General features: G+C 34.3%; 1 protein-coding gene across 13 annotated transcripts in view; it reads right to left on the bottom strand.

Moving 5' to 3' along the window:
* Positions 1-24,836, bottom strand: part of NIPBL (NIPBL cohesin loading factor) — a 157,550-nt gene that overhangs the window by 9,279 nt on the left and 123,435 nt on the right. For all 13 annotated transcript variants that reach the window (XM_085566483.1, XM_085566486.1, XM_077790267.2 and 10 more), the window contains 22 exons: positions 23,019-23,250; positions 22,212-22,363; positions 21,426-21,506; positions 20,801-20,901; positions 19,652-19,790; positions 19,404-19,486; positions 18,237-18,369; positions 17,203-17,346; positions 13,577-13,666; positions 13,126-13,340; positions 12,923-13,025; positions 11,952-12,050; positions 11,714-11,860; positions 9,967-10,101; positions 8,498-8,596; positions 6,946-6,999; positions 5,700-5,808; positions 4,988-5,124; positions 3,282-3,422; positions 2,879-2,972; positions 2,614-2,768; positions 2,252-2,342 (listed from right to left, as the gene is read on the bottom strand). In XM_085566483.1, the coding sequence (XP_085422609.1) occupies positions 2,252-2,342; positions 2,614-2,768; positions 2,879-2,972; positions 3,282-3,422; positions 4,988-5,124; positions 5,700-5,808; positions 6,946-6,999; positions 8,498-8,596; positions 9,967-10,101; positions 11,714-11,860; positions 11,952-12,050; positions 12,923-13,025; positions 13,126-13,340; positions 13,577-13,666; positions 17,203-17,346; positions 18,237-18,369; positions 19,404-19,486; positions 19,652-19,790; positions 20,801-20,901; positions 21,426-21,506; positions 22,212-22,363; positions 23,019-23,250 (2,734 nt within the window). The remainder of the gene's footprint in view (positions 1-2,251; positions 2,343-2,613; positions 2,769-2,878; positions 2,973-3,281; positions 3,423-4,987; positions 5,125-5,699; positions 5,809-6,945; positions 7,000-8,497; positions 8,597-9,966; positions 10,102-11,713; positions 11,861-11,951; positions 12,051-12,922; positions 13,026-13,125; positions 13,341-13,576; positions 13,667-17,202; positions 17,347-18,236; positions 18,370-19,403; positions 19,487-19,651; positions 19,791-20,800; positions 20,902-21,425; positions 21,507-22,211; positions 22,364-23,018; positions 23,251-24,836) is intronic.

Here is a 24,836-nt window from a genome sequence, read left to right as displayed (position 1 = left end):
CATTTTCTATGATCACAAAAAAATTCAGATTTTAAATGGGCACACACAGAAAAAATAGGAACATGAGAGATAAATGGGGGGAAAATGAAAGCAAATAAAATGATACAAGAACAATATATATGAGTATCTGTAACAGAGGGAAGATTTAGTCAAGTTTTTAAAACAGGCTTCATACACAAAAAGACAGTATAGGTAAAGGCTAAGTCCAAGGCAAGCCCTCAGTGTGTTTCAGATCTCATTTCAGTCCCAAAACAAGAAGCAGATAAGCAGGTGAGAGAAAGGGAAAGGAGAAGAAAAAGAAATTAGGGTGGTCTTTGGAATATGTAGTACGACTGTGTGGTCCATACAAGTGTATATTGATGCTTGTAACTTGACTACCTCTGTACGAAGTCCAACCCATTTTTTATGGTTAATTTTAAAAATGAAAAGCATATGGAAGTATCTGTAACAACTCACAGAACTTTTTCTTCATTCACTTTAAGAAATCTAAATCACCAGTATTCTCAGGGAAATTCTTACTTTTCCATCCCCAGTTAACTGGGGAAGAAATCCTACTTGGTATAAGAGGCTGTCATAGGAGATGAAGAAAGACACCTGCTGTATGTTTTTTTAAGGACTGAATTAACATCTCACAGATGCTGTCACACCATTTCTCTTCACACCTTTGTTTTCACTCTGTTAAGACTCTTTAGCGTAAGCACTGAACTTGGTTGAGAAAAACATTAACTATTAGGTACTTAAAAGTTTAGCTAAATTTACTAACAAGTTTATATCCTCAACTTGTTTTTCAAGTACACATCTGTAGGAGAAGCACAACCATAATAATTAACATTAGGATTAGGCTTAATCCCTCAACAGCACTGGCACATCCTGAGGCGAAGGCTACAACTGCTGAGTGTCCCTACTGAAGTGAAAGGCTGACAGGACAGTACATTCTTCACATGACCTTTTTCACCATATATAACTGTTAAGTTAACTTGCTAGTCCTTTTCACTGTAATGCTCATAAACATTGAATGAGTTCAACAACTTTGCTCAGTGACCAGCCCGAGGTGGAAATTTCCATTGTCTACCACATCTCCATAAATCCAAAAGCTATCTTCAGAATCAGTACTTGGATTAAATCAATATATCACTAAAACAGTGAGGTTTAATTAAAGATTGATATTCTTACAGGCAGAAAAAAAAAATCTGAAGAATGACTTCTGATAAAACAGATCACAGTTCAGTCTATAATTTAGAAACATCATTTTTGGCAAATGTGACATACTCCATACCCATGAGCAGAATGATCATGTCTATGGTTAGGAATACAGACCCTACCCCACATATGATATTCTGCAGAATGCAATTTAATTGGACTGGATTACAGGTAAGTATCATCCACATTGACATAATGCCTAGCAAAACTGCAAGTCATCCAGAGAACCACTGCATTGCTATACAACAGAGGCAACTCCAATGCCATTTATCCTGCTCAACTGTCTTTAAATTGTTTAAATCATAGAATATGAAATGAAGATTCAGTCTTGATCCTTATCCTCAGAACCCTATCTAGCCTGTATTAGAGTAGGATATCTGAAAAGTCACCTAAAAAGCAAAAACAAGAGGCAATTTCTTGTCCACAGTTAAATTATACAATGGACGCTCTCAGGCCTTGGAGGCCTTAGAGACCATTCATTTTAGACCATGCAATAACCATAATTGAGCTCTTCCAGACACCAAGACCCTTCTGGCCAAACAAGATTTTCTCAGATTTTCTGTCCCAAAGTCAGTCGCAGTTCATTTTCTGCTGCAAGTAATTGAAATGCCATACTAATCTCACAAAAGTATCCAGCTACTATAAACAGCAGTTCCCTTGACTCCTGCGGAATTCCTGTTTCTACCCCCTAAAATGCTTCAAGTTTTTCCATTCTTTTTTACCTTGTAAACTGAAAAATAAGGTTTGGAGTTACAACATACTTGCACGTGGAGTAAAAAAATAGCATCTTCATTACCTTGGAAATTTGCTGCCCTATACAACCTGGTTACACATCAAAAGACATTGACTGTCAAAAGCAGCCAGGCTGCTACAGGCTTATACAACTAGCAACCCTTTGACAACTTTGCTATGACCAGTTCTCAAACAAATTATGCCATAAGTTTTGATTTTAAGCAAATACTACTGTGACTACACAAATACATAAATTTGTACTGATACACATGAATTTCTACTGGAGCAGAATAATAAAAAAAACATTAATATTTCTTACCAAGACCAATAATAGCTTTTGTCTGTACTTCTTCATCTGAATGCTTTGTAAAATACATCAGCAGTTCAAGTACTTTATCCTTAATGTTAACCTGGGCAAATTAAAACAAAAATAATAGCTATTTCAAGATGAAAGACATGTTTCTAAAACTCTTATAGAAAGCATATATATAAAAAAGGAAAGGAGAAACACAACTTTACTGCATAGCCCTTGCAAAATCATGGATTTAAAAATCAGAAAGCCATACCATATGTATTATGAAAAAATATATATCTTTGGGAGACTAGGAATAATGTGCTTTCAAACTGAAGTGGAACATTCAGTATACCTAAGACATGGAGAATAAATGGAAGTTATTTTACCTTACTGTTGCCCTTAAAATCTTCCTGATCAAAATCAAAATGCCGGCACAGTGCTCCAACAGTGAAAAGTGATCTAAGGAGTGCTGGTTTATTGGCAGTAAGTATTGTACTGTTGGGGTCTTCTTGGTGTTGATTTTTTAATTTAGAAAGTGCACCTGCAGTAAAACAAAAGTTTTTATCACAGAGTTTAATTGTGGTGTATCACTCAGAAAAGACTTGTACTCAAAACTAAAAAGTGACAGATACTTGTTATGATTTTACTTACCATAGTATCTATTAAAACAGGCCCACACAAATTTATAGTTCTGGGTGACCTTGTTCACAACAGCCCCAAGACAACTCACACAGTGCTGAACAACCTAGGAGCAAGAAAGAACAAATAAATTATCTACTTAGAAGTTTAAATTCAGATTATTGTGAAGTTATGCAGGGAAAAGCTATGCTGAACTAAAATTAACAATCTAACAGATATAATATCCCTACCTAGATTGCTCTGAAAATCTACTCAAACTCATTATAATAGAGCAAAACCATGTGGAAACCCTAGTAAACCCAAAACACTGATTTTTTTATGACTCAGTAGTTATCTTCATAATGAAGACAAGACCGTCTTTAAACCCAAGTCATGTGAAATGGAATCAATAGAATAGTAGCAATTAAAAACTTACTGTCATGCCGTATTTGATGATGAGTTTCATGAGGTCTTCCTCAATAGTGGCAAGAAAGGTCTCACTTGGGTGTTCCATTAGTGGCACTACAAGCTCTAAGATTTTTGCAACATTGCAGATCACCATGAAATCATTCTGAGTCTGAAACAACAGCATTTATAGTGTTTAATATAATTTTAATATATTATTTAATATAACATTAATATTGAATATAAATATTAATAATTCAATTTATAGTATTTAATACTTCTGGTCATGGATAACCTAAGTACTATTAATATGCACTGACAGTTAAGAACTCCAACTTAATTAAGATATTTGGTAAACATATGAAAGAATATATATTTTACATCTGCTATTAAATTACATATTATTATGAAATGTAGTTCTGTTTACTGCAGGCATTTTCGGGGAAAAAAGTCTGTATAAACAGAATTACACCTCTTATCAAGGCTGTGTCAGACCTGAAAACCTTCGGGTCTGATAATTTTCTGGAGTCTTACAAGATATCTAGGAACTCTTCCTGAGATATGCACACAGAGAAGACCCAACACCTGAAAACAAGGTATCAGCAACAAAATGAAGTTGTGCTATGACTTAATGCACCTTAAACAGAAGGTAATAATGTGCACAAATGTAGAAAACACAATTAAATTACTAGTAGTTTGCATTATCATGACTGTATGCAATCTATGGAAAACATCTGCTAAAGAGACACACTGTCAGAAACTGACTTTTGACAAATCCAGCTTGCTAATCAGGATAGTATAAATCCTGAATGCTAGTATCAAGCTATTTGACATATTCAAGCTGTCAGTAGTAATTCTGTGATTCATCTCAACCATGTGTAAATACAAAACAAACCATTTGCAACCCACTAAGTGAGCTGCAGCAAGTAAATATTTAAGTAAGTCTTTCTTATACTGTTTGTTCAAGCAGCTCTAGGAACCTGTTGGAAATGTGCCTGGAGAATGTGGAAAATGCCTGCAAAATGTCAGGCTGTATCTACAATCTAAATTACCTTAGATTACCCCTTAAGCCTGCCCTGGGGCAGCTCACCTATTGAAAAGCACTGCTGCCACCCAGTGATGCTCATCATCCTTGAGCAATGGGTGCATGATCCTGCCCTGCTCTTTTTACCCAGTCAGGGGGACAGATCAAAATGGCAGAAACCACTGCAAAGATTCAGAGACCTGACTGGGGGAGGGTTTCAGTGTAAGAGGTCTCTATGATGTCTTACAGGGGAACACAAGAGCACTAGAGCTAGAGAAATGAGAAATGAAGTCTAGAAAAGGATGAAGATGTTTTTCTTCTCATACATTTGCTATATATCAGATCACTCTATCTTATGGAACTTTATCTTTAGTCTTAAGGTTCAAATATTAAACATTAAGTACTTTTAGACTGTGACTGCAAACTAAAGCAATTCTAAGAAACTATTTCTTGAAAGGAGAAAAACTGAAAGAGGCAGCACAGGATTCAGTTTCATTTGGCTGCAAAATATGGAGGTAGAGCATGAAGGAGAACATCATAAAAGCTACAGAGATCGTCAAAAAGATCTAGTAACTTCCAAAGCTATGATGCTCATGAAAAAACTCCACATTTAAAATTTTCCTTTTCCTACCTTAAATTTTATCAAGTATACAAGACAGATGTTAATTTTCATGCTCAATTATCTAGGGAAAATACTGATCGTCTCTACTTACACTACATTTAGTGGTCAGGTATGGCTGCATGGTCATGGCATGTTTGACCATTAGTTGGGGTCTTATTTTGCTGAATAAGAACAAAGTGGTTATGCAAGCAACCAAGCGACCGGAATTCACACCTTTATTGTCAGAATCTGCAAAAGATTAGAAAATACAAAAAGGATAGTAAGACCAAGTACTGTTTAAGCAATGAAAAACATATGGCCTAAACACTGTCTAGAGTATCTCTTTCATTGCATCTCTTTAAAGATCAAAACAGAATGCTTTTATTAGAAATGGGAACATACTGTATTAACATTTTTATGTGACTACAAAAGACTTGAAAAAAGAAGCAAAGATGTATCAAAGACCAGTTTATAAACTCCTTACTGTAAATGTTAGACTAGCCCAGCGTATTATTCCTATTACAAATGTAGACCATATTAATGCAAATTCAATTTGCCATGTTAGTTTTGGTTTTAGTGATCTGAAAGCTTGAACCAGCTATTTTAGAAGTAATTCTACTATTGTGGTTAGCTAATGAAGATTAGGGAAGTTTTATTATTACACAGTACTTTAAATTTCATCACTTAAGAACAATGATTTAATACAATCAGCTTTTCACAGGAATTCCAGCACAGTAACTTTTTGCAATGAAGTGATTTTAACAACTGTTGTCATAGCATTTAAAAAATTCAAAGGATTTTAACTGAATTTTAAAAAATATTACCTGATAAAGATTCTTCATATTTAAGAATGTGCTCGACCAAATTGTCAACAAGCTGGGTACAGGCTTTCTTCACAGGTTTATATGAGGCATCCTCTTCTGACTTCAACAGCTGTAGCAGATGAAACAAAAAATGGTTTAGTGTTAAAGCTGCATTCATTTGCATAGAATATATGCTGGTGTTGTAACAACTACTACAGATACACAAAGATTTTAGACTACAAAAGTATTTAATTCTCCATGAAGCTTACATAGTGAAGAAAAAATTACAAGAAGTAAAAAAGCAACATAAAAAGAAAAAGTAACTCATAAAAATCCATAGTAGTTCTTATTTTTTGCATCAGGATGACAGCTGCTTTATGCTTAATGAAATAATGCAGAAAGTAGCAGGAGTTAGAAGATTTTTTAAATGCTTAGAGAAATAAAGTGCAAATTCAAAACAAATGTTTTTGACACTAAGCTAAAATAACAAATGAGGTTCTAACATAGCTGTATGTCAACACTTTATTTAAACTTTTTACATATGAGTTTGGGTAGTAAAATTGTGTCCATGAAGATTCTTCTAGTATCTAATAAGGACTGAGATGGTATTACAACCTCTTCTTCAGAGAAGAGGCTCTTAATGAAGAGGTTTTGATTTACTTGATAATTTATTTTCATGACACTCCAGGCAAGAGTGGAATCAAAGGATTTTCTTGCTTGAAAATTAACCAGTATAAGCAAGATGTGGAGAATGATAACACAGGTTAAGAGATATACCAAACCAAGCTCAATTCTTAGAATTGTATTAGATATAAGTAGAATATAATGCAGAATTAACTTATACTCTGAAGATTCACTGCTTCCATAAATTGTGTAGATAATACACTGCATGTGAAAATACACTTATTTACTGTTAAAAAAATCCTGACATCACTAGATACCTTATTTCAGAATTAAGTATCTTAGCTGTGAACTTTGTATTATGTGAGTCATTACTGAAGAACTAATGAAATTAAAGAAACAAATTATACTTCTCCCAAAACCAAGAAGTGGAGTATTTTTAAGAGATCACTTGCAAAGACAGAAACTAATGCCATAGAAAACTGCACTGAGAAAGATAGGAAAAAGCTCAGATGTTAAAGAGCAGGAATTCAATTTGTTTGTTGTAGGACTGCTCTTGGAGTTCCCATTCTATGTATTTTAGAAGCAAAAGGAACACTAAAATTCTAACAATGTTTGTACCACACATTCAACATTCATTACTTACATTTTGAAGCAGCTGTTCAAACCAATCATACCCTGTATCTCTACAAGCTGCAACCTGTAAGTATTTTGGAGAATAAACTGGTTAATAAATAAGACATCTGAACAAAAATTGTTTAAATACACATGTAATCTCAAAAGACCATCAAACATGTATACATTTCTATATGCAATAAGAACAATAGAGACCAGAAACGGTCTTCTGTATTTGAAAAATAGTTCCCACCATTTTAGTGACTCCAGAATTTGTATTTCATACAACACAAAGCCTACATGCTTTTACTGGAGATTGCTGTTCCTAGTGCAAAATAAGCTTCCGTTTAGTAGGAAATTTTGCACAAATTTATGTATAAATATAATCCTGCTACTGAAAACAGACAAGCATGTGTATCACAGATCTTGAATTCGGAAGGGATCCACAGCGTTTATCAAGCCCCAACCTGGGCCCTGCACAAGACACCCCAAGACTCACAGAGCATTGTCCAAACCTTAAACTCTGTCAAGCTTGGTGCTGTGACCACTTCCCTGTGGAGTCTGTTCCAGTGCCCAGTCACCCTCTGGGTGAACAGCCTTTTGCTTTTACCCAACCGAAACCACTTCAGGTCATTCCTTTGTGTCCTGTCACTGGGCACCAGGGAAAAGTACACACACATGCAAACACCCACACACATTTATTTAGGTGTATATGTATATATATATATATACACACACACCCACACCCACATATATACATGTTTTTATATAAACAGAACAAGCCTTCACTGCTATCATATATCAGGAACAGCACACAGGTGGCTCAAATTAGAACTTGCAGGAGAACTGAGAATTAAACAGAAGTCAAATTGACTGACTTCTCAGACAGAAAAAATACAAACTAGACTGTAAGTTTTAAAAACACTGAAAAGAAAAATAAGGTTTAAACCTATAATTGTAAGCAATGAAGTCAGGTTTTTAATGTGAAATTTAGATCTTTGAATAATTTATATTAAAACATCTTTTCAGCACAGTGGTTTTATACAATGTATTTTCACTACAAATTAAAACATTTTTATCTGAAATAGGTTTTGGTATTTTGGATATATGCTATTTAATTTGCTGCTCCTAAATAGTAAGATACAATTATGACAGACATCAGTTTACTCTGAGTAAAAACATGACCTTATATTTATTAAACAGCTCATTAACTGTGCCAAATAAAGGTTATTTATCAATTGTTTGAGGAAAATTTTCTTTTAGGAGACAAGTTCTTAGGTAGGCTTAACTATACACTGCTAGTAGCAATTCCTGTAGAATGTCACATATAATAGAAAATGGTTGTGTTTTAACTGAACAAGTACTCGACAGAAGCTGAACATAGTGTGGTCACAGTTATTATAGCCAGCAGATTAGTGAGCATTTAAAATTTCCATCACATGAATATTTTTGGCATACATTTCATGTCAGGAAATATAAAAAGGGGAACTGTCTAACATACTGTGTTCAAAACAGATAATGTTTCTAAGATACTAAAAACAAAATTGAATTTTGCACACAACTCAAAAATTTGTTTAACATACCACATCAGTGATGTTCAGTATTTTCCTTGTCATTGCTTCTTTGTCATGGTGTGGAGTTGGAGTAAACCAGAGCTTCTGGAATGTCTCATTTACTAATTTCTAAAGGAAAATAAAATATTACCAGAAATAATAAACTTACATTGTCACATAAGTATTATATAATACATCTCTAGAGCAGATATGCTGATGATCTGTGCCTATTCATAAGGAATTACACATCTTAAATGAGACTGTAGTAGGAAATGTTATCTGAGACAGACCCAGATTACTATTACAGGACTTACACTCATCTCATGTCAAACTTCAGCAAAATGAAACAATAGGAACTGATGCTGCATAAATAAAGTTACCATCTTTCTGCATTAATTGGTATTCCTCAGAAAAACACAGCTGAGAAGATGACAACTGAACAAACAGGAGAACTGCAGCAGCAGTGGTAGGTTCCTCTACTTTACAAAACAGCTGTGACAAGGTAGGAAAAAGAGAGAAGCCAAGTCTCTACACTCAAATATAGGAAGTATGTTACCTTCCAATGTTTTTGAATGGAGGACAATATGAAATAGAATACAAGTGAATAAAAATTATTCCAAAATTACTTCTCTTTCATGGAATTTTTAAAAATGTATTGAAGTTTATGCCTCATTTTTTGTTATTGTTAAAAAGGTGAGACAAAGGAGGGGAGAGAACATGGTCATCTTCCCTTTCCAACAGCACCTTGGCTCTAGCTGTTCATCTGCTTGTCGATTAAGAGTCTTCTCAGAAAGCCACTTTACATTAACATACCTCAAGAGGTAAAAATATCTGCTGCATCTTTAAAATTTTTAAATTTCACTGAAAGTGTGATACAAAACTACTACAGCCATGTCCCTAATTACTCAACAATTTAAAAATAATTTGTCAAATTAAATGAAATAATCATTGTCAGCTTTACGATTTAACACATTATATTTAGGTTTGTGCCCTTCTGTAAATACACACTGCACAAAGGGTAGAGTATGAGTATATAAGCAACATTTCAGGGGAAAAACTGCCTCACTGAACATTAGCACAGATTAGCACTTTATAATTAATACTTTATAATTAGATTAATACTTTAATAATTACATGTGGCATATATTAATGTCAAGTAGTTAATTTTTACTTAAAATTTATTGATTTGCAGAAATCAAAGTTTTATATGCCAATTTTAATTGTTAGAAAAGAGAAGCACCAGAGAAAATACTTGTAAGAAGAAAAAAATCTTTGGAAAATATTGAAAATATTTTGATTATTAGCAAGAAGTTACAGAAAACAGAGGATAGAAAAGAGAGAAGTCAGAGAGAATTACAGAAAGCTAAAATATCAGCTCTTAAAAAATCATAAGTCATAAATATTACAAAGGACAAATTAAATACTTTTAAAATTTTGTCAAAATAGGGAAACACTAAAGTAACAATAATTAAAATTCTGAAAGATATGTTTCATTCTACCTTAATGCCTTCTTCATCATTGACTCTCCGAATCATTTTCACACACATTTCTGTAATTTTGGGAAAGGTTGGTTGTTCAATGCAGATATCCCTAAGTATTTTTATGACTCTTTTTCTGACACTGATACCAGTATCCTGTGAAGGAAAAGAATTACACTCTTGAAAACAAATCAGAAACATTAATTTATGTTCTATATTAATTAATATTTGAAGATCAACCAATTTGACTTGCAAAATTTATTTAGAAAAAGCAACTAAAACCTTCTGGAATGCATTTATACAAAAACTCAGCTTGTTCTAAAGGCTCTGGCTGAGTTCCCAGAGTGCTGACACATCTTCTCCATCTATACACTCCCATCTAAGAGCTCATGATGTTGCGATTGTATAATCCACTTCTTTACTCAAGAACTTAAAAGCCAGATGTGGTGACGCTTTAGCTACTTTACTGAAACACACAAGATCCCCTATAGATTTGGACAGTAATACTTTAAGCCTTTGGATAAAGCTTATGGATAAGATAAATGCAGGCAGTAATTTCCCTTTTACTAGGCTTCATCTAAGGAGACAGATGAAGAGCTTCACTTCAAATCACCTTACTCAAAATCTGTTGAATCTGAATGTCAGGTTTAACTGCTTTATGTAGTATTATATGCACATGACCTACTTATCTCCAAAAGCCTCCACAAACTTGTTTTATCATGTAAGTATAGCAAATGTGTAGTACTTGACTAAAATCCTGACATGGATACCATAAGCTAATGTTATCCAACAGTTAAATTAACAATGAACACCTGGACAAAAAACCCCACTTTTCTGTAAAAAAAAAAAAACCTTTCAAAACATTAAAAATAGCATAGAAAATCTGCCCTCAATTATCCGTATTTCAGACTTCAAATACGCAGCAAAATTCCTTATTTCACTTTGTCCTGGTTAAAGCTAGGATAAGCTAATTTCTTCTCAGTAGCTGTTACAGTGCTGTGCTTTGGATTCAGAATAACAGTGGTGTTGATAACACACTGATGTTTCAGTTTTGGCTAAGCTGTGTTTGTCCAAGTCAAGGACTTTTTCTTTCCCTCCTTGTCTCATGTTCTGTCAATGAGTAGGTAGGCAAAATAAACTGGGAGGGAGCATACCAAGACATGACCTGGACTGGCTAAAGGGATACTCCACACCATAGAATGTCATGCCTGGTATATAAACCAGGGGGAGTTATTAGAAAGCACAGCCAATCTAGGTTTGGGAACAGTGCTCTGGCATTGGTCAGCAGATGGTGAGCAACTGCTTTGTGCATGAATGGTTTGTTTCCTTTCTATTATCATTATTTATAATTTTTATTGTGTTTTACTTTCTTTTTAATTATTAAATATTCTTATCTCAACATGTAAAAGTTACTGCAATCCTGGCTTATTCCACCAGGGTAGGGATAAGAGATGCAGGGGTTGAAGTGAGCAGCTGCATGGTGTGTGCAAAACTTCTATTTGGGCTTAAAGAATGACACAGCTAATTTGAGCACTAATAATGGAATCAAAAGCAATATAGCCTGGTCTTGATGCTGTGTGACTTTCTGTAGAAGTTCACCTTTCAACATAATAAAGCGTCCCTAGAAGTAAGTGATGTATTTTACAAGGTAGTCCCTAAAAGCATGATGGCTCACCATTCAAACAATTCGATTTATTAAACAGGCTCAGTTAAAAGCAAATTTTCCAATGCCACTTATTTTACCATAAATACCACCAAGTCATCGTACCAATATTCTTTCAATCAGCATGTCATAATACTGCTCAGCAAGCTGAGGACGACAGAGCACAAATCGTCCAAGCAGCTCCACAGCTGCTTCTCTTACACTAGTGGAGTTATCCATTAGCCGCCCATGAACTCCTCGTTGCATATCCAGCTAAAAAGAACAGATGAAACAAAGATTCAGAATAAGAAATAAAGATTTATTTTAAGGGTGATACGTGCATGGTAGATATTTTCTTTTTTACCCTGGCTAGAATGCTGGGGTCTACAGCAACAACCTCAGACAAACACTTCATGGCTTTTGTTCGAACAGCAATTGCATTTTCACCAAGTACACGCAGAATCTAGAAGAGAACAAAAACACAGATTCAATTGTTTTGGGAAGGTACCAAGTGATACTTAAGAGCAAAAATGTAGCATAATAATATGAAAATAATATTATTAAAATAATAATAACTAAAAGCTGAGTTTATCTTCTCACAGAACTAAAACGTTCATGTAAGTGATGTTTCATGGCACTGAAAACAGAACGTGGATATTTACCATGATTTACTACTTCTCTAAAATTGCTTAGAAGGTTCTTAAATTTAAATTCTACTTTTGTCATTCAGTTGTGGCTTTCATCATGGTTCTTTAACAGCAAAGTTGGACAAGAGCATTCTAAGAATGGCTCTGTATGCAGATCAATTTAAGTAGTGCAACCTAAACTAGTACTGAATTTCAAAGATGGCACTGTGCCAATGTTAGTGCCCTTCTCCCAGAAAAAGCAAGAAACTACACTGGTCAAACAGCAGGTTCCAAAGTGACAGCAATGTGCACTGCAAACAACTGGCCAATCTAGCTTTTACTTTCAAATCAAATTAAGCTCAATTTCATAAGTTAATCTTACCAGAGGAATAAGCATCTTACAGAAGTTGTGAAAATTATTTCAACATTTTGTGATGATCCTCCTACTGTGTGCATACAGTGATTTGGCCATAACCATAAATGAATAAATCAAATAATGCGTGCACATTATAACATACAAAACACATGCAAGAAAAAGAAACATAATCGCTTTTGCCATCAACACAGAATATGAAAGCACATGGTGTTTTCATGGCCTGTAAACACCCCTGCTCAGCAATGGACAGATAATAGTATATGGCTGTGAAAGTGTTTGGAAGCAAGAATCCAACTGTGTCTCACTGTACCAACACTTCCAGCCACAGTTTACCTGTGTCAAATAAATATCGAAGCTCTGGGCAAACGGCCTCATAGAGGCCAAGTAGCGAACAATCAAACATGCATCTTCATAGTCCACAGTATCAGAATTCATCCTGAAATAAATTCCATGTGTTAATCAGGACATGTTTACAAAAAATTATTTAAAACATCAAATGCATAGCTAATAAAGAAGAAAGTGGTACTGAAACATACTTTAATGTACTGAACTGAGATGGAGCAGTTTTGATGATGCTTCGTAGAAACTTTTTGCGACTTTCCGCTCTATGCATGATTTGTCCTGTGGTCTCAACATCTTTTGCATGATGAGTTCCTTCAGATGAATCCTCATCCTTCTGAGATTTAATTGCTTTTTCTGTTTCCATAGTTGTATCACGGAACCACTGAGCTACATAAAACTTCCGAGAAAACTGGAGAAATATGGCAGGATGAACAGAAAAAGAAAATTAAGAAAAAGAAAATTAACATATTTATAATGAGATTTAGGGAATCTAATGCATCAAGATTTTGGAAAACACAATCAACAGTATATGTTAGGGTGATAATTTAATGAAGCACTAATATATATAATAAAGAAAAATTTTCTTCAGCACATATTACTGAAATTATTTATAAACATTCTTGATGAAAGAAAGCTGAAATTTACCACTAATGAAGCATCAATTTCTGTGTTCTCATCCAGATAATCTAGTAAAGCCTTTTGCAGCTGTTGAATTTCATCATCCCCTCCTGAAACCTGTTAGAAGTAGAATGATAGTTATAAACAAGAATATTGCACAGTCGTAATTACCATCTGAAAATCTGCATGTCCACATATGAAATACATTGAAGTCAGTTGTTTGCACAATTGTACAACATTACTAATTTTTTAACCAATTCATTACAAAGTAAAAAAAACATTACGAGTAGAATAAGACTGGTTTTAAAACAGACTGACTGATTTGGTCCATTTTCTTTCTATGATCTTGCATGAGGACCTTCTGTCACAGAAAAATAAAAAAGGGTGAAACCCAGAAAACACCTTTATTTCCTCAATATTACACTGAAACACCCATGTCCTTGCAGTTGCTGATGTTACAGCAGGAAAAAGGTATTATTCTTTTACTCCAAAATGAATGAGTTCAAGAGTTGAAAGCATGCCCACAAGACACATAATACTGATTAAGTATATAATACTGATTAGCTTTACCTATACATATATATATAAATACTTTGATGTGCAAATTGTGAGTAGAAATTCTGGCCTGTGACAAACCTGAAATTCTGTAGATAACTGGCTTAATACAAGGGGTGCTTGATGCTTAACTGCCTAACTATTATCAAACAAATAAAAATCCCAGAAAAAAACAAAGAGAAACCATGAATCCTTTAAAAAATAATATTCAATAATCAAAATGAAAGTAGAAGAATAATTTCTGGTTTTAAATTCTCCATCCAGAAAAAAAATTTTCTTCTCAGCAATGAAAGTTCTAACTTAAAACTATCTTCAGTTCTGTACTTGACATGTATGCAGCATGTAACACAGCTTGCAAGCATCAGCAAGCAGAGAAAGGTAACATTAACAAGTCCAAAACATCTGTGTATCAGGAGCTAAACTAATGAAAGGCATGCTCAAGTGTTCAAATAAACTAGACAACCTATTTCTAAAAAGAAAATACTGCTTGAAAATGTCAAAACAGAATAGATTTTTCTCTAAAATGTATTCTATGAACCATGGGTCCAAACCACAGCAGGGAGCACTATATGTATTTATCAACCATTGACTAATATTGTGGTAATGATATCAGAGTGCAGTAGAAAATATCCAACAGAAGTATTCAATTTAGCAGGGAAGAAAAATCTGTAGAGTTGTGAGCTAATTTCTGAATAATTAGCTTATAATTTAAGTTTCTAGTGACAACAGCTAATAGGTTTTCTTATTTTCTTGCCATTTGACCAGGAAAGTGAAGGTTAGCTGTGCTGTATACATAGCTGTTCTCTTACAAATTTACAAGTAACACAACAATCTACCCTGACTTGAATCTACCCTGATGGTACTGTATAGAACACGCTTTCCATGATGCATGGATTGCACTGTCTACCATTACTGATGTTAAATTTCCTGAGAAATTGAAAAAAAAAAGTTTTAACAATTAATTGCCCACAACAATTTTATTTTCTCTAGATGCCAATGCCTAGCAGCTACCTGATCCTGTAAAAACCTGAAACCAAACAGAAAAATTCAGGTCACTGCTCAGGTATATATATTTCTAAAATATTTTTCAATACTATTACAATTTCTGAGGATAAAAAAAAAGAGAAAAGGATTCTTCTGAAATACTTACTCACTAAGTATAATGTAAAATTGTCAGAATCACTGTCAACAGAGGAGAACTGTATTCCCTTATCATACAGAAGTATAAATTGTATTATGCCATGGACATAAATATTTGACACTGTATGTTGCAGAATATTCTAACAGAAAGAAATGATGGGAAGAATCAGCCTCATAAAAGAGTAGATGACTTTTACTCTTTAATTGAATGCCTGAAAAGTATAGGAGTTTTTCCTTCAGTATAAATCCAATGGTCATTATAAAATATGTGTAGTAGGTCTGTAGTCTTTCAGGGATGTGGAAGGGAAATCCTGACAACAGTTCAGAAAGAAACTCATAGTGTCCATAAGAAAAATATAAGTCCTCATTTTGTAAAAGGGCACACGGGACATGAGATTTTCTCATATTATGTACTATATAGAGCCCAAATGTATACTCTGCTTTAGCATATGTTGCCACTCCTGCAGATTTTGAGCAGCATTAGCAGAAATCCAAATACAGACTCTCTAATTAAAGACTTTGCATGCCTGGTTTTGGTAGTGAGAGGGGCTACAGGGGTGGCTTCTGTGAGAAGCTGCCAGAAGCTTCTTCCATGTCAGCAGAGCCAGTCCTTGGTGACTCCAAAGATGGAGGTCCTGCTAGCCAAGGCTAGGCTTATTAGAGATGGTGATAATGTCTCTGAGATAACATATTTTAGAAGAAAGAACAAAAAAGTTATTGTTCAAATGTAATTGTGACCAGGCATGTTTAGAGGAACAGTCCTGCAGACACAAGGTGAGTGAAGGAGGAGGGGGAGGAAATGCTCCAGACACTGGAACTAAGATTCCTCTGCAGCCCCTGGAGGAACCACACCAGAGCAGGTGGGTGCCTGAGGGAGCCTGTGAGCCTGTGGGAGACCTGTGGGAAGAGGGCCCTGCTCCCAGGCTGGAGCACCCTGAAGTCCCTGAAGGACTGCACCCCACAGAAGAGTGACCCACTGCTGCAGAGTTTGAGGGCTGCTGTTGCCCATGGGATGGACTCACACTGCAGTAATTTGCAGGGGGCTGCTGTCCATGAGATGGAGCCATGCTGGAGAAGTTCATGGAGAACTGTCTCCAGTGGGAGGGATCCCACGATGCAGCAGGGGAATGACTTCTCCTCTCCCTCAGCAGCAAGAGAAGCCCAGGTGATGAACTGACCACAATCCCTATTCCCTGTCTCCTTGCACTGCTGGGGTAGGAAGTAGAGGGAAGGAGGGAACAGGGTGGGAAAGGTGTTTCTAAGGGTTTATTTGACTTCTCATTATCCTGCTCTGATTTTGTTAACAATAAATTCAAATTCATTTCAGGCTCTAAGTTGAGCCTGTTTTGCCTTTGATGGTATTTGGTGAGTGATCTGTCCTGGACACTTTCTTACATTTTCTCTCCTCTATGCAGCTGCAGAGAGGAGTCACAGCAGCTTGGGTGAGGGCCTGGCATCTGGCCAGCATCAACCCACTACAGACACATATGCAAGTTCAGGGAAAAACATCAAACCACGCCCAAAACATCAAATTACACCACATAAAAACTAGACCTGCAAGACTAATAGATTAACTCTCTGAAGTATGTATTTGAGCTCCAGAAGCTCAGGTTCCACTTTGCGATAGCAAATGCAGGTTCATATGTATTTTTAAGGCCTCTTAAGATAGAATCCAACTGTTACTCCATTATTTCCTCAGTATTGTCACATGAAAACTGACTAACCACTGTACTTAATTAATGTATAGGATCTCTACAGAAATGGTGCAATCCTTTTGCACATGAGTTAAGACATGAGTGAACACATCTGATACTTATAAATTGTGTATATTTGATTCAGAAACCTAAACAGTGAATTAAGACTGATTCTCCATAATGTCGATTTTTAAAGTATGTTTAAAAATTTCAAGCATTTGAATGGATAGATCTCTATCTGGCTGTCATGGATGTCTCACACACCTGTTTCAGGATTCTGGCTAAAGATCCTTGATCCATTTTGCTAGTGACTGCATCTTTCCTCAGTCTTGCCGCTACAGTTCCAAGATAGTCAAGAGATGCAACTCTTAATGCCATTTCTGTGGATTTGTTACTGAACTGGTGAACCTAAAAAAAGCAGAATAGACATTTAAAAATAAATATTTATTTATGCCACAGAGATTCTTCTCACAAAAGATTACTTTCTCTTATTAAAATTTCCATCTAACTTCCATATTGCATAAAATTACATAACTTACTAGTACATCAAACATATATTACTTACTTTATATAAATATTTCTTTCTTATTGAGTCTCGCTCTACAGATATGTCTGTCAGAGTTTTTAAAATGCATTTTTATTACATAAATTGGACAACTAGCACAGTGGGTCTTCAACAGCAGAGATTTTAAACACCATAATGCTACCTCCTCATTATTCACACAAATATAAAGCTACATTTTACCAAGAACAAGATCTTACAGTACTTTTTCAAGAAGCAGCTCAAGTTACTGAATTAATTACATTACAATACTGAAGAGCAACACTTAAAAAACACACTAACACAAGCATTCCCATTCTGTAAAATGTCATAAGCATTTGCTGTAGTTGTAAAAAACCAAACCAGTGAGTTGTTTTCTGGTTCTGTGGTAAGGGAACAGTCCAGAGAAGAGATGTAATATGTATAATTACAGCTTAGTCTGACTTTACTCCAAATAAATACATGGACTTATAAGATGCTATGAAATAACACTTTTTAATGTTGAAAATGTAATAAAATAATGAAACTGGACTTACATGAGAAACTATACATACACTTTTTAACAAGTTCCATATAATTGATTCTCTAACCAAAATTCTATTATTTATGTATTGCATAGTAATACTACATGCAAGGAAAACCTTAATATGCTGCATGTCAACAATCAGAAAGCATTCCTAAAGTAGTAGTGTTTATTTAGCAGAAATAAACAAGTTTTCATTGTAATAAGAAATAGTTAAAAATAAGAATCCCTTACCAATAGCCTTCCTAGTAAGCTAAGTAGCAACTCTGCAGCTGGCCATTCTGGTTTATTGACTGTTGAAAGAAGATCTTGAATAAAGTTCTCAAATAGTGGCCTGTAATCTTCCTCTCCTTGTTTACTGCCACACCTGTTAACAAGCAAATGCTTTTTGTAAGCAAATTTAACAGTCATATAAAGTTTTTATTCTGATATAAACAGAAGTAATTCAATGTTTAATCAGAAAAAAACAGTTTTATGCAATTACAAGAAAACAAATCTGAAATACTAGCAGAAAATTTGTTTTATTTGTTTGTAGAGAAATAGCTTAAACAGTTATCCCTCCAAGTTGCGCTGGAAATAAAGCAACTAATCCATGACAGCAGAATTTTGTTGCTAAGGTTTTTATTTATAGGTTTGCTTTAAAGTCTGTATTAACTTGGATAGACGAAGTAGGTAGAGTTATTAAAATGAAGCTAGAGTAGGATATTTAAGAGTTGATTTAAGCTTGATTTTGTTTGTCTGATAGTGATATTACATCTCAGTATTATGCTTCACAAAGGTTACAATCAGAATGCTAAAAGAACACCAGCCAACCAACCAACAGACCAAATCAACAACAAAAAGCCACCAAAGGTTAACATACCTGATACTTTTTGACTTCTATGTATCATCCCTACTTTTAACATCAGAAGCATCCAATTGCTAGATGGCTTATTAAATAGCTTATCAGTAGAAATTAATACAATAGAAACCTAAAGACCTGCTCTTTGAAATCTTATAGTTAATTTAGGTACCTTTTTTATTCTTTTTTGAGATAGTGAGACTCTTAGCTCAGTGAAAGTAATTCCTAGGATTTTTATATCTGATGACCAAATTAGTATGATTACACCACTTAAATATTTGCTCAGCCTTCTCTTCCAAGCTTCAGGTAATTTAGAGGCCCATAATAAAGGAATCCTACATGAACTGTGAAACAGATTCTTAAATGTATGAACAATACTCTGCAGAATTTCTCTTCTATAAAAATTTTTGTCTAGGCAAGAAGCTCTCTTAGGCATTTATACAGTATATTATTATAAATAACTTTATGAATAGGCATTTATTACTGTTCAATGGTCAGGTTTTAAAGTATTCATTTGGAGTCGGGTTTATCAATAGACTAAAGAATGCAACAGTACTTACTTCTTAAGAAAAATAGAAAGGAAATTCTGTGCCGTCCTCATGGCTGTTTCATATGAGTTAGTAATAAGCACATCTTGATCCACCTAAAAATAACAAGATACATTTGTCTATTATCTCAAAATAGATCTATGATTTCCAGATCAGCATTTCTTATGCATCAAAAAATTACAGCATACCTAAAATTGCAATGCTTACAATCACACATTTCTGCACATATACATAAAAAAAGGCTTTTAAAAATATCTTACTTTCTTGTTTGATTCCTCCTCTGAATTAGAATCCTTTTCTGCTGTTGGTAAGTGCACCACACACTGAATAAGTTGCAGAACTAGTGCTGTTACCATCTGAATGTACATAGGCTCTCCATCAGTGTCACTGCTGTTTAACCTGTTAAAAACAAAAGACAGTTTTTACACTAGAAGTAAACAAAAAGGACAAAATACAAGAAAAATTTTTGCTCCTAAATAGTATCTTTCAAAAATTAATTGAAAGGTGGATATTTCACAGCTAGAAATCCACATTCCAGACATTAATCTATTAATTTGCTTCTTTTTATGCAGTGTAACATTTGACTAACAAAACCAGTAAGTATTGTTTCTTGCACAGAAGAGATGAACTGAAACAACACACAGTTCACTGGCTGAAGCAGCTACAGGAATATTTAATAAAACAAACATCTACCTGTTAAAATACTTAATAATAAAGTTATTATGTATAATATCATGTTCTCTCCAATACAATGCAACAAAATACACCAAACTATTGCTGTAATATTTTTTATGTAGTGTTTAATGTATGTGAAATGTATAGGACCTTCAGAAAAGCGAAAATAATGACCATGACCTACAGTAACTTTGACAAGGGCTACACCTACAATAATCTGCAGAAGCATTGCATACTATGAACTTAATCAGGCAACTGTCTTAAGTTGATAAGAAGACTATGTTTCTCCCTGATGTAACCTCAGAAATAGTATGAGTTTACTGTGCATACACACACTAACACCACCTTATTGCTACACTTAACAACATCTAAAGGTGGTAAACTCTGACATATTAGTGGATATAGATATGAAACTGATTCCCTTCCTGAAAAGAGTGCTCTGAGTGTATCCTTAAAGCAATTCAGCCAGATTTAGCAATGAAGAAATTATGTAATTCCATACAAACAGAATTAAAGAACTGACCCACAAAAAGTAATCCTCAACACACATTAACATTAAACTCATTCACATTCTTAGTGAGAAAAATAATGTTTCAATTATTTTTGCAAGTAGGCACTAAAGTGATAGCATAAAATTGAGCAATTATTACAAACTTTTGTCAAACAATTTGTTTTGAAATCTCAACCTGCAAAAAACTATAGTCTACAAGTTATTAATTTACATCAGAAGTTACCTGAAGTTTCTCAAACTCCTCTTGCTAGTTGGCAGTCGTGCAAGGGAAGTGAAAATTTCTTCTAATATTAACTGTCTGTGTTTTTCATACCGGGAGAACACCTATTTAATATTTACAGGATTATTAGACAATGATTTATTGTTACACAAAACATAGCTTTTAAAATATATTGTAAATAATTATACGACAGCATACACTTCACATGACACTTCAATAAATTACAATTCACCTTATTGTTAATGAGTTGCTTTCTCAATGCGAGCATTTCTGTAAATTATACATTAAAACTTTTCCAAATAGAAATTTTAAAAAAATCTTTATATAACATAAATGTGTAATAGGTCTTGAAAATGTCTTCCATTTAAAATAATTTTGTCAATGGTATAACACATTATATTGGAAAGTCAAACAGTATAATATTTCCTTCTATATAGTACTCAGCAAATAGGGGCAGCTCAGGCAGATACAACACTATTTCCATATTATATCAAACTGTAAAAATATGCAAGAATAGCACTAATTCTACACTCCAATTCTCTAATAGAGAGGAAACACAGCCTATGTAAATGCTCTAAGAAATCTCAGCAGGACAGGCACAAGAACCCACAAATTGGAAAGTACTTACTGCAGTCACTAATTTGATGGCACATAACTGTAGCTCACTGACATTTTCTACAAAGAAAGGTGTTATTCCCATCGATGATACCTATCAATGGACAGAAGTTATTTTAAGTATATAGGACTAACATACTGGTACTTAACACAGTTTCTCAAGTTGGTTATTCATTCAGCAGGTAAGGCATTCAACAATTACTTAATGTTATTTGCAAATAAAGTTATTAAATTAAGACACTGCTCTTATGAGGAGTGGCTGAGGAGTATCAGACTTTTTAGTGTGGAGGAGAGGAGGCTCCGAGGCAGGCCTTACAGTCCTCTACAACACCCTGAAAGGAGTGTGTAGCCAAGTGAGACTGGTCTCTTCTCCCAACTAACAAGTGACAAGACAAAGGAAATGGGCCGTGAGTTGTGCCAGGGATGGTTTAGATTGGATTTAAAGTGCTCATGGAAGCAGTTCAGCCAACATGCCCATAGATATTTGAAAGACATGTAGATAGGATGCTTAAGGACATGGTTTAGTGGTGCACTTTGCAGTTTAGACTTCATGTTCTTAAGGGTCTTTTCCAGTGTAAATGGTTCTACTACTCTATACCTCAATACAATCAGGTTAAACTTTTCTGAAGTGTAGAAGAGAAGACGCAAATGACATACTGCACAACAAACTAGTCACACCGATATTAAGAATTCAAAAGCTTGTACTTTCAAACTTCATGTCACTGAGACAATTATACTTCACATTTACTCTAGAAAAGCAAAGCTAATATTTTTGGACAGGAATTCTAAAAAAACCTACCTGAAGAATAGTTGTATCAGTGAGAAGCTGTATCTCCAGCAACTCTGACAGGCTGCTGACAATGTCACAAACTTTGTTATACAACATAACTATAACTCTTTGCTTGTGGGTGGAACACTTGGCACGTTTTGCTTTCGAACTTAAAACACCACCTAGAAAATAAAATAATTTCAGTGTTTCAAATATTAGAAAGATGATCTTTCTCACAAAGAGCCCGTGAAACAACTGCATGACTACAGATTTGCAAAAGCAATTTAGAAAAACTACTCAGTAGCACCAGTTTGAAAGCAACAATTTCACATGATAAATATTTTTCATAATTACTCTAAATACTGGACCTGAGATTTTTAGAAAAGATCTTGAATTTTGAGCCATGTGTCTGTAGGTATGTACATGAAAACAAAAGGCTAGAAGTGAAACAATTTTCCTTGAAACAAATTATATACATGGCTAGTTGTATTTCATATTAGTATGAAATCACTTATTTCAAGACATAATAACTATACATAAAAGTTCAAACTTCTAAATACCTCAGTCTAAATACATTGGTTACACTGACATTATTACAGTAAACCAAGGTGCTATATGACTAAGTTCTTCAGATGACACATTTAATTGTTTTTTCACTCTATTTCCATCATCCTCACACTAACAGTGCATTAATTCAGGATACTGTATGTGATAAGAAAGTTCTATCAGTATAAAAGCTGCATACAAAAATCTTATTCCAAAAAGTCATTTACACCAACATACAGTAGATTAACTTTTTATAGCTTTTAATAAGGAAAGATTTCTTAGTATACTAACCACCATGAGGATCCACTCTATACACAGGATCATATTGAGGATAGAGAGTGTTCTGCAAATGAAATTTTGTGTACTGAATAACTCTTTCTATTACGTCCTCAATATATACAGCTTTAGGCATATTTGGTGATGTCATAATATTGATAGCAGTAAGACAAGCATCAGCAGATTTTGTCACTCTTTCCATAATAAGATCTCGCCATAATCTCTCCTCATCTTCAGTGTCATTATTCTGCAACAGGCAAGAGAAACAGCAGAGTATGAACAAGAAATCAAATTTTTATTCTCACCAAGTAAAATAAAATAACATTACTTAAATATGCTTACATACATTCATGTGTAAAATACTGTATTTCCTTTACAATAATTTCTTTTAAAAAGAATGTAATATTTGTTTTACTAGCAACAAGTTTGTAATGTCTCTCTAAGCTACTGGTCTTCAAAGTCCTGTATTCTGTATTCTGTTGGAACACAAAGAAGGTTTCTGTGTCTCATTGGGAAGCACTATGAGGGAAGACTGCTGCATGCCCTATTTAAGAGCCATGTACATTAAGCAAAATCTAATTCCTTAATCCAGCGTTTTCTTCAGTGGTACTAGTTGCTGCTTTGATCCATTTGATTTCTGCCACTAGAGGGAATTCTTATACAAAAAGATTGTTCCAAGCCCATGAAAGTGGAATGTAAGTACACAAATTTTTTTTTGCTTCATAGACCAACCTGCCTACTATCAACCTCTTTATCAAATATGTCCATTTAGTTCACCATACGATACTGAGACTCTGTATTACTGTGTTTATATGAGGTAACCAATACATGAGGTAAAATACATGAGTGCTGACATCCAGCACTACTTAAATATTGTAATAGCATTATTACACCAAAGCTAGGGAGAATTTCTCATAGTTTCTCTGGTACAGACAGAGCCTCCAGAGAAAAAGGGTCTTTACCACCTATATGACACCACACTTCAATACTGTTGGCTTTCCTTGTAAAGATCAGAGGTTGGTGAAAATATTAAAGCACCCTCTGCCTCTGAAAAGTATACTGACATGGAGGTAAGATATCTTCCCTGCACCGTAAAAGTAGCAACCTTACCTCTTAGAAGAGACCTTCTTTGCCACAATTATTCAAATAAATTTTAATCATTTTAAGAAAATCTAAAAGTTGTTTGGTTTTTTTTTAAGGTTCTTTTTTTGAATCCAAGTTTGTTTCTGAATTGCAAGCATTGGACAATTTAATTAACTTAATAATTTTGAGTTCTATTTCAAAAAACTAAAAGAAAAATATCACTTTAAAATCATCAGCATAAAGACTTCATCACAATGAAGTAGACCAAGTAAACCAGTACTTCCTTTTTATGCATTTTTTGTATTGCCTAAGACATTGAGAACCATATACTGAAACTCTGAAACCCCTACAAACTATCTAATGTCTGGTTTTCATGTGCAAGTTCAAATTCTTCCTTTCTGATATAAATCACTACTCTCTTATTTATACAGATTAAGAGTTTTTTTTCTGTAAAACTCAATTCTAATCTTGCTGCAATATTGCTTTGAATAGAGAGCGTATAAATAAATACATTAAATGTGAAATATGGAACACCAATCTCATAAAACCTCAAAATCTTTGAGCAGTTTTAGGTATACTAGGAATAAAATCCCATCCTAAAATATTAAACTTCCTGTTAATTTTATTTACATTGACAATGTCACTTCATAGTGTAAGAACACTCTAAACCTTAAACTTCCTCCTTAATGCTCAGGAGAAAGATAAGACTCTACATGAAAACTGCAGTATCTCTTCCATTTTGTAAGGAGG

The sequence above is a fragment of the Lonchura striata genome, chromosome Z, assembly GCF_050655825.1.
Source record: "Lonchura striata isolate lonStrDom1 chromosome Z, ASM5065582v1, whole genome shotgun sequence".
Classification (NCBI taxonomy): domain Eukaryota; kingdom Metazoa; phylum Chordata; class Aves; order Passeriformes; family Estrildidae; genus Lonchura; species Lonchura striata.
The sequence above is the reverse complement of the archived record's forward strand: the minus strand, read 5'-3'. Positions and strand labels throughout refer to the sequence as shown.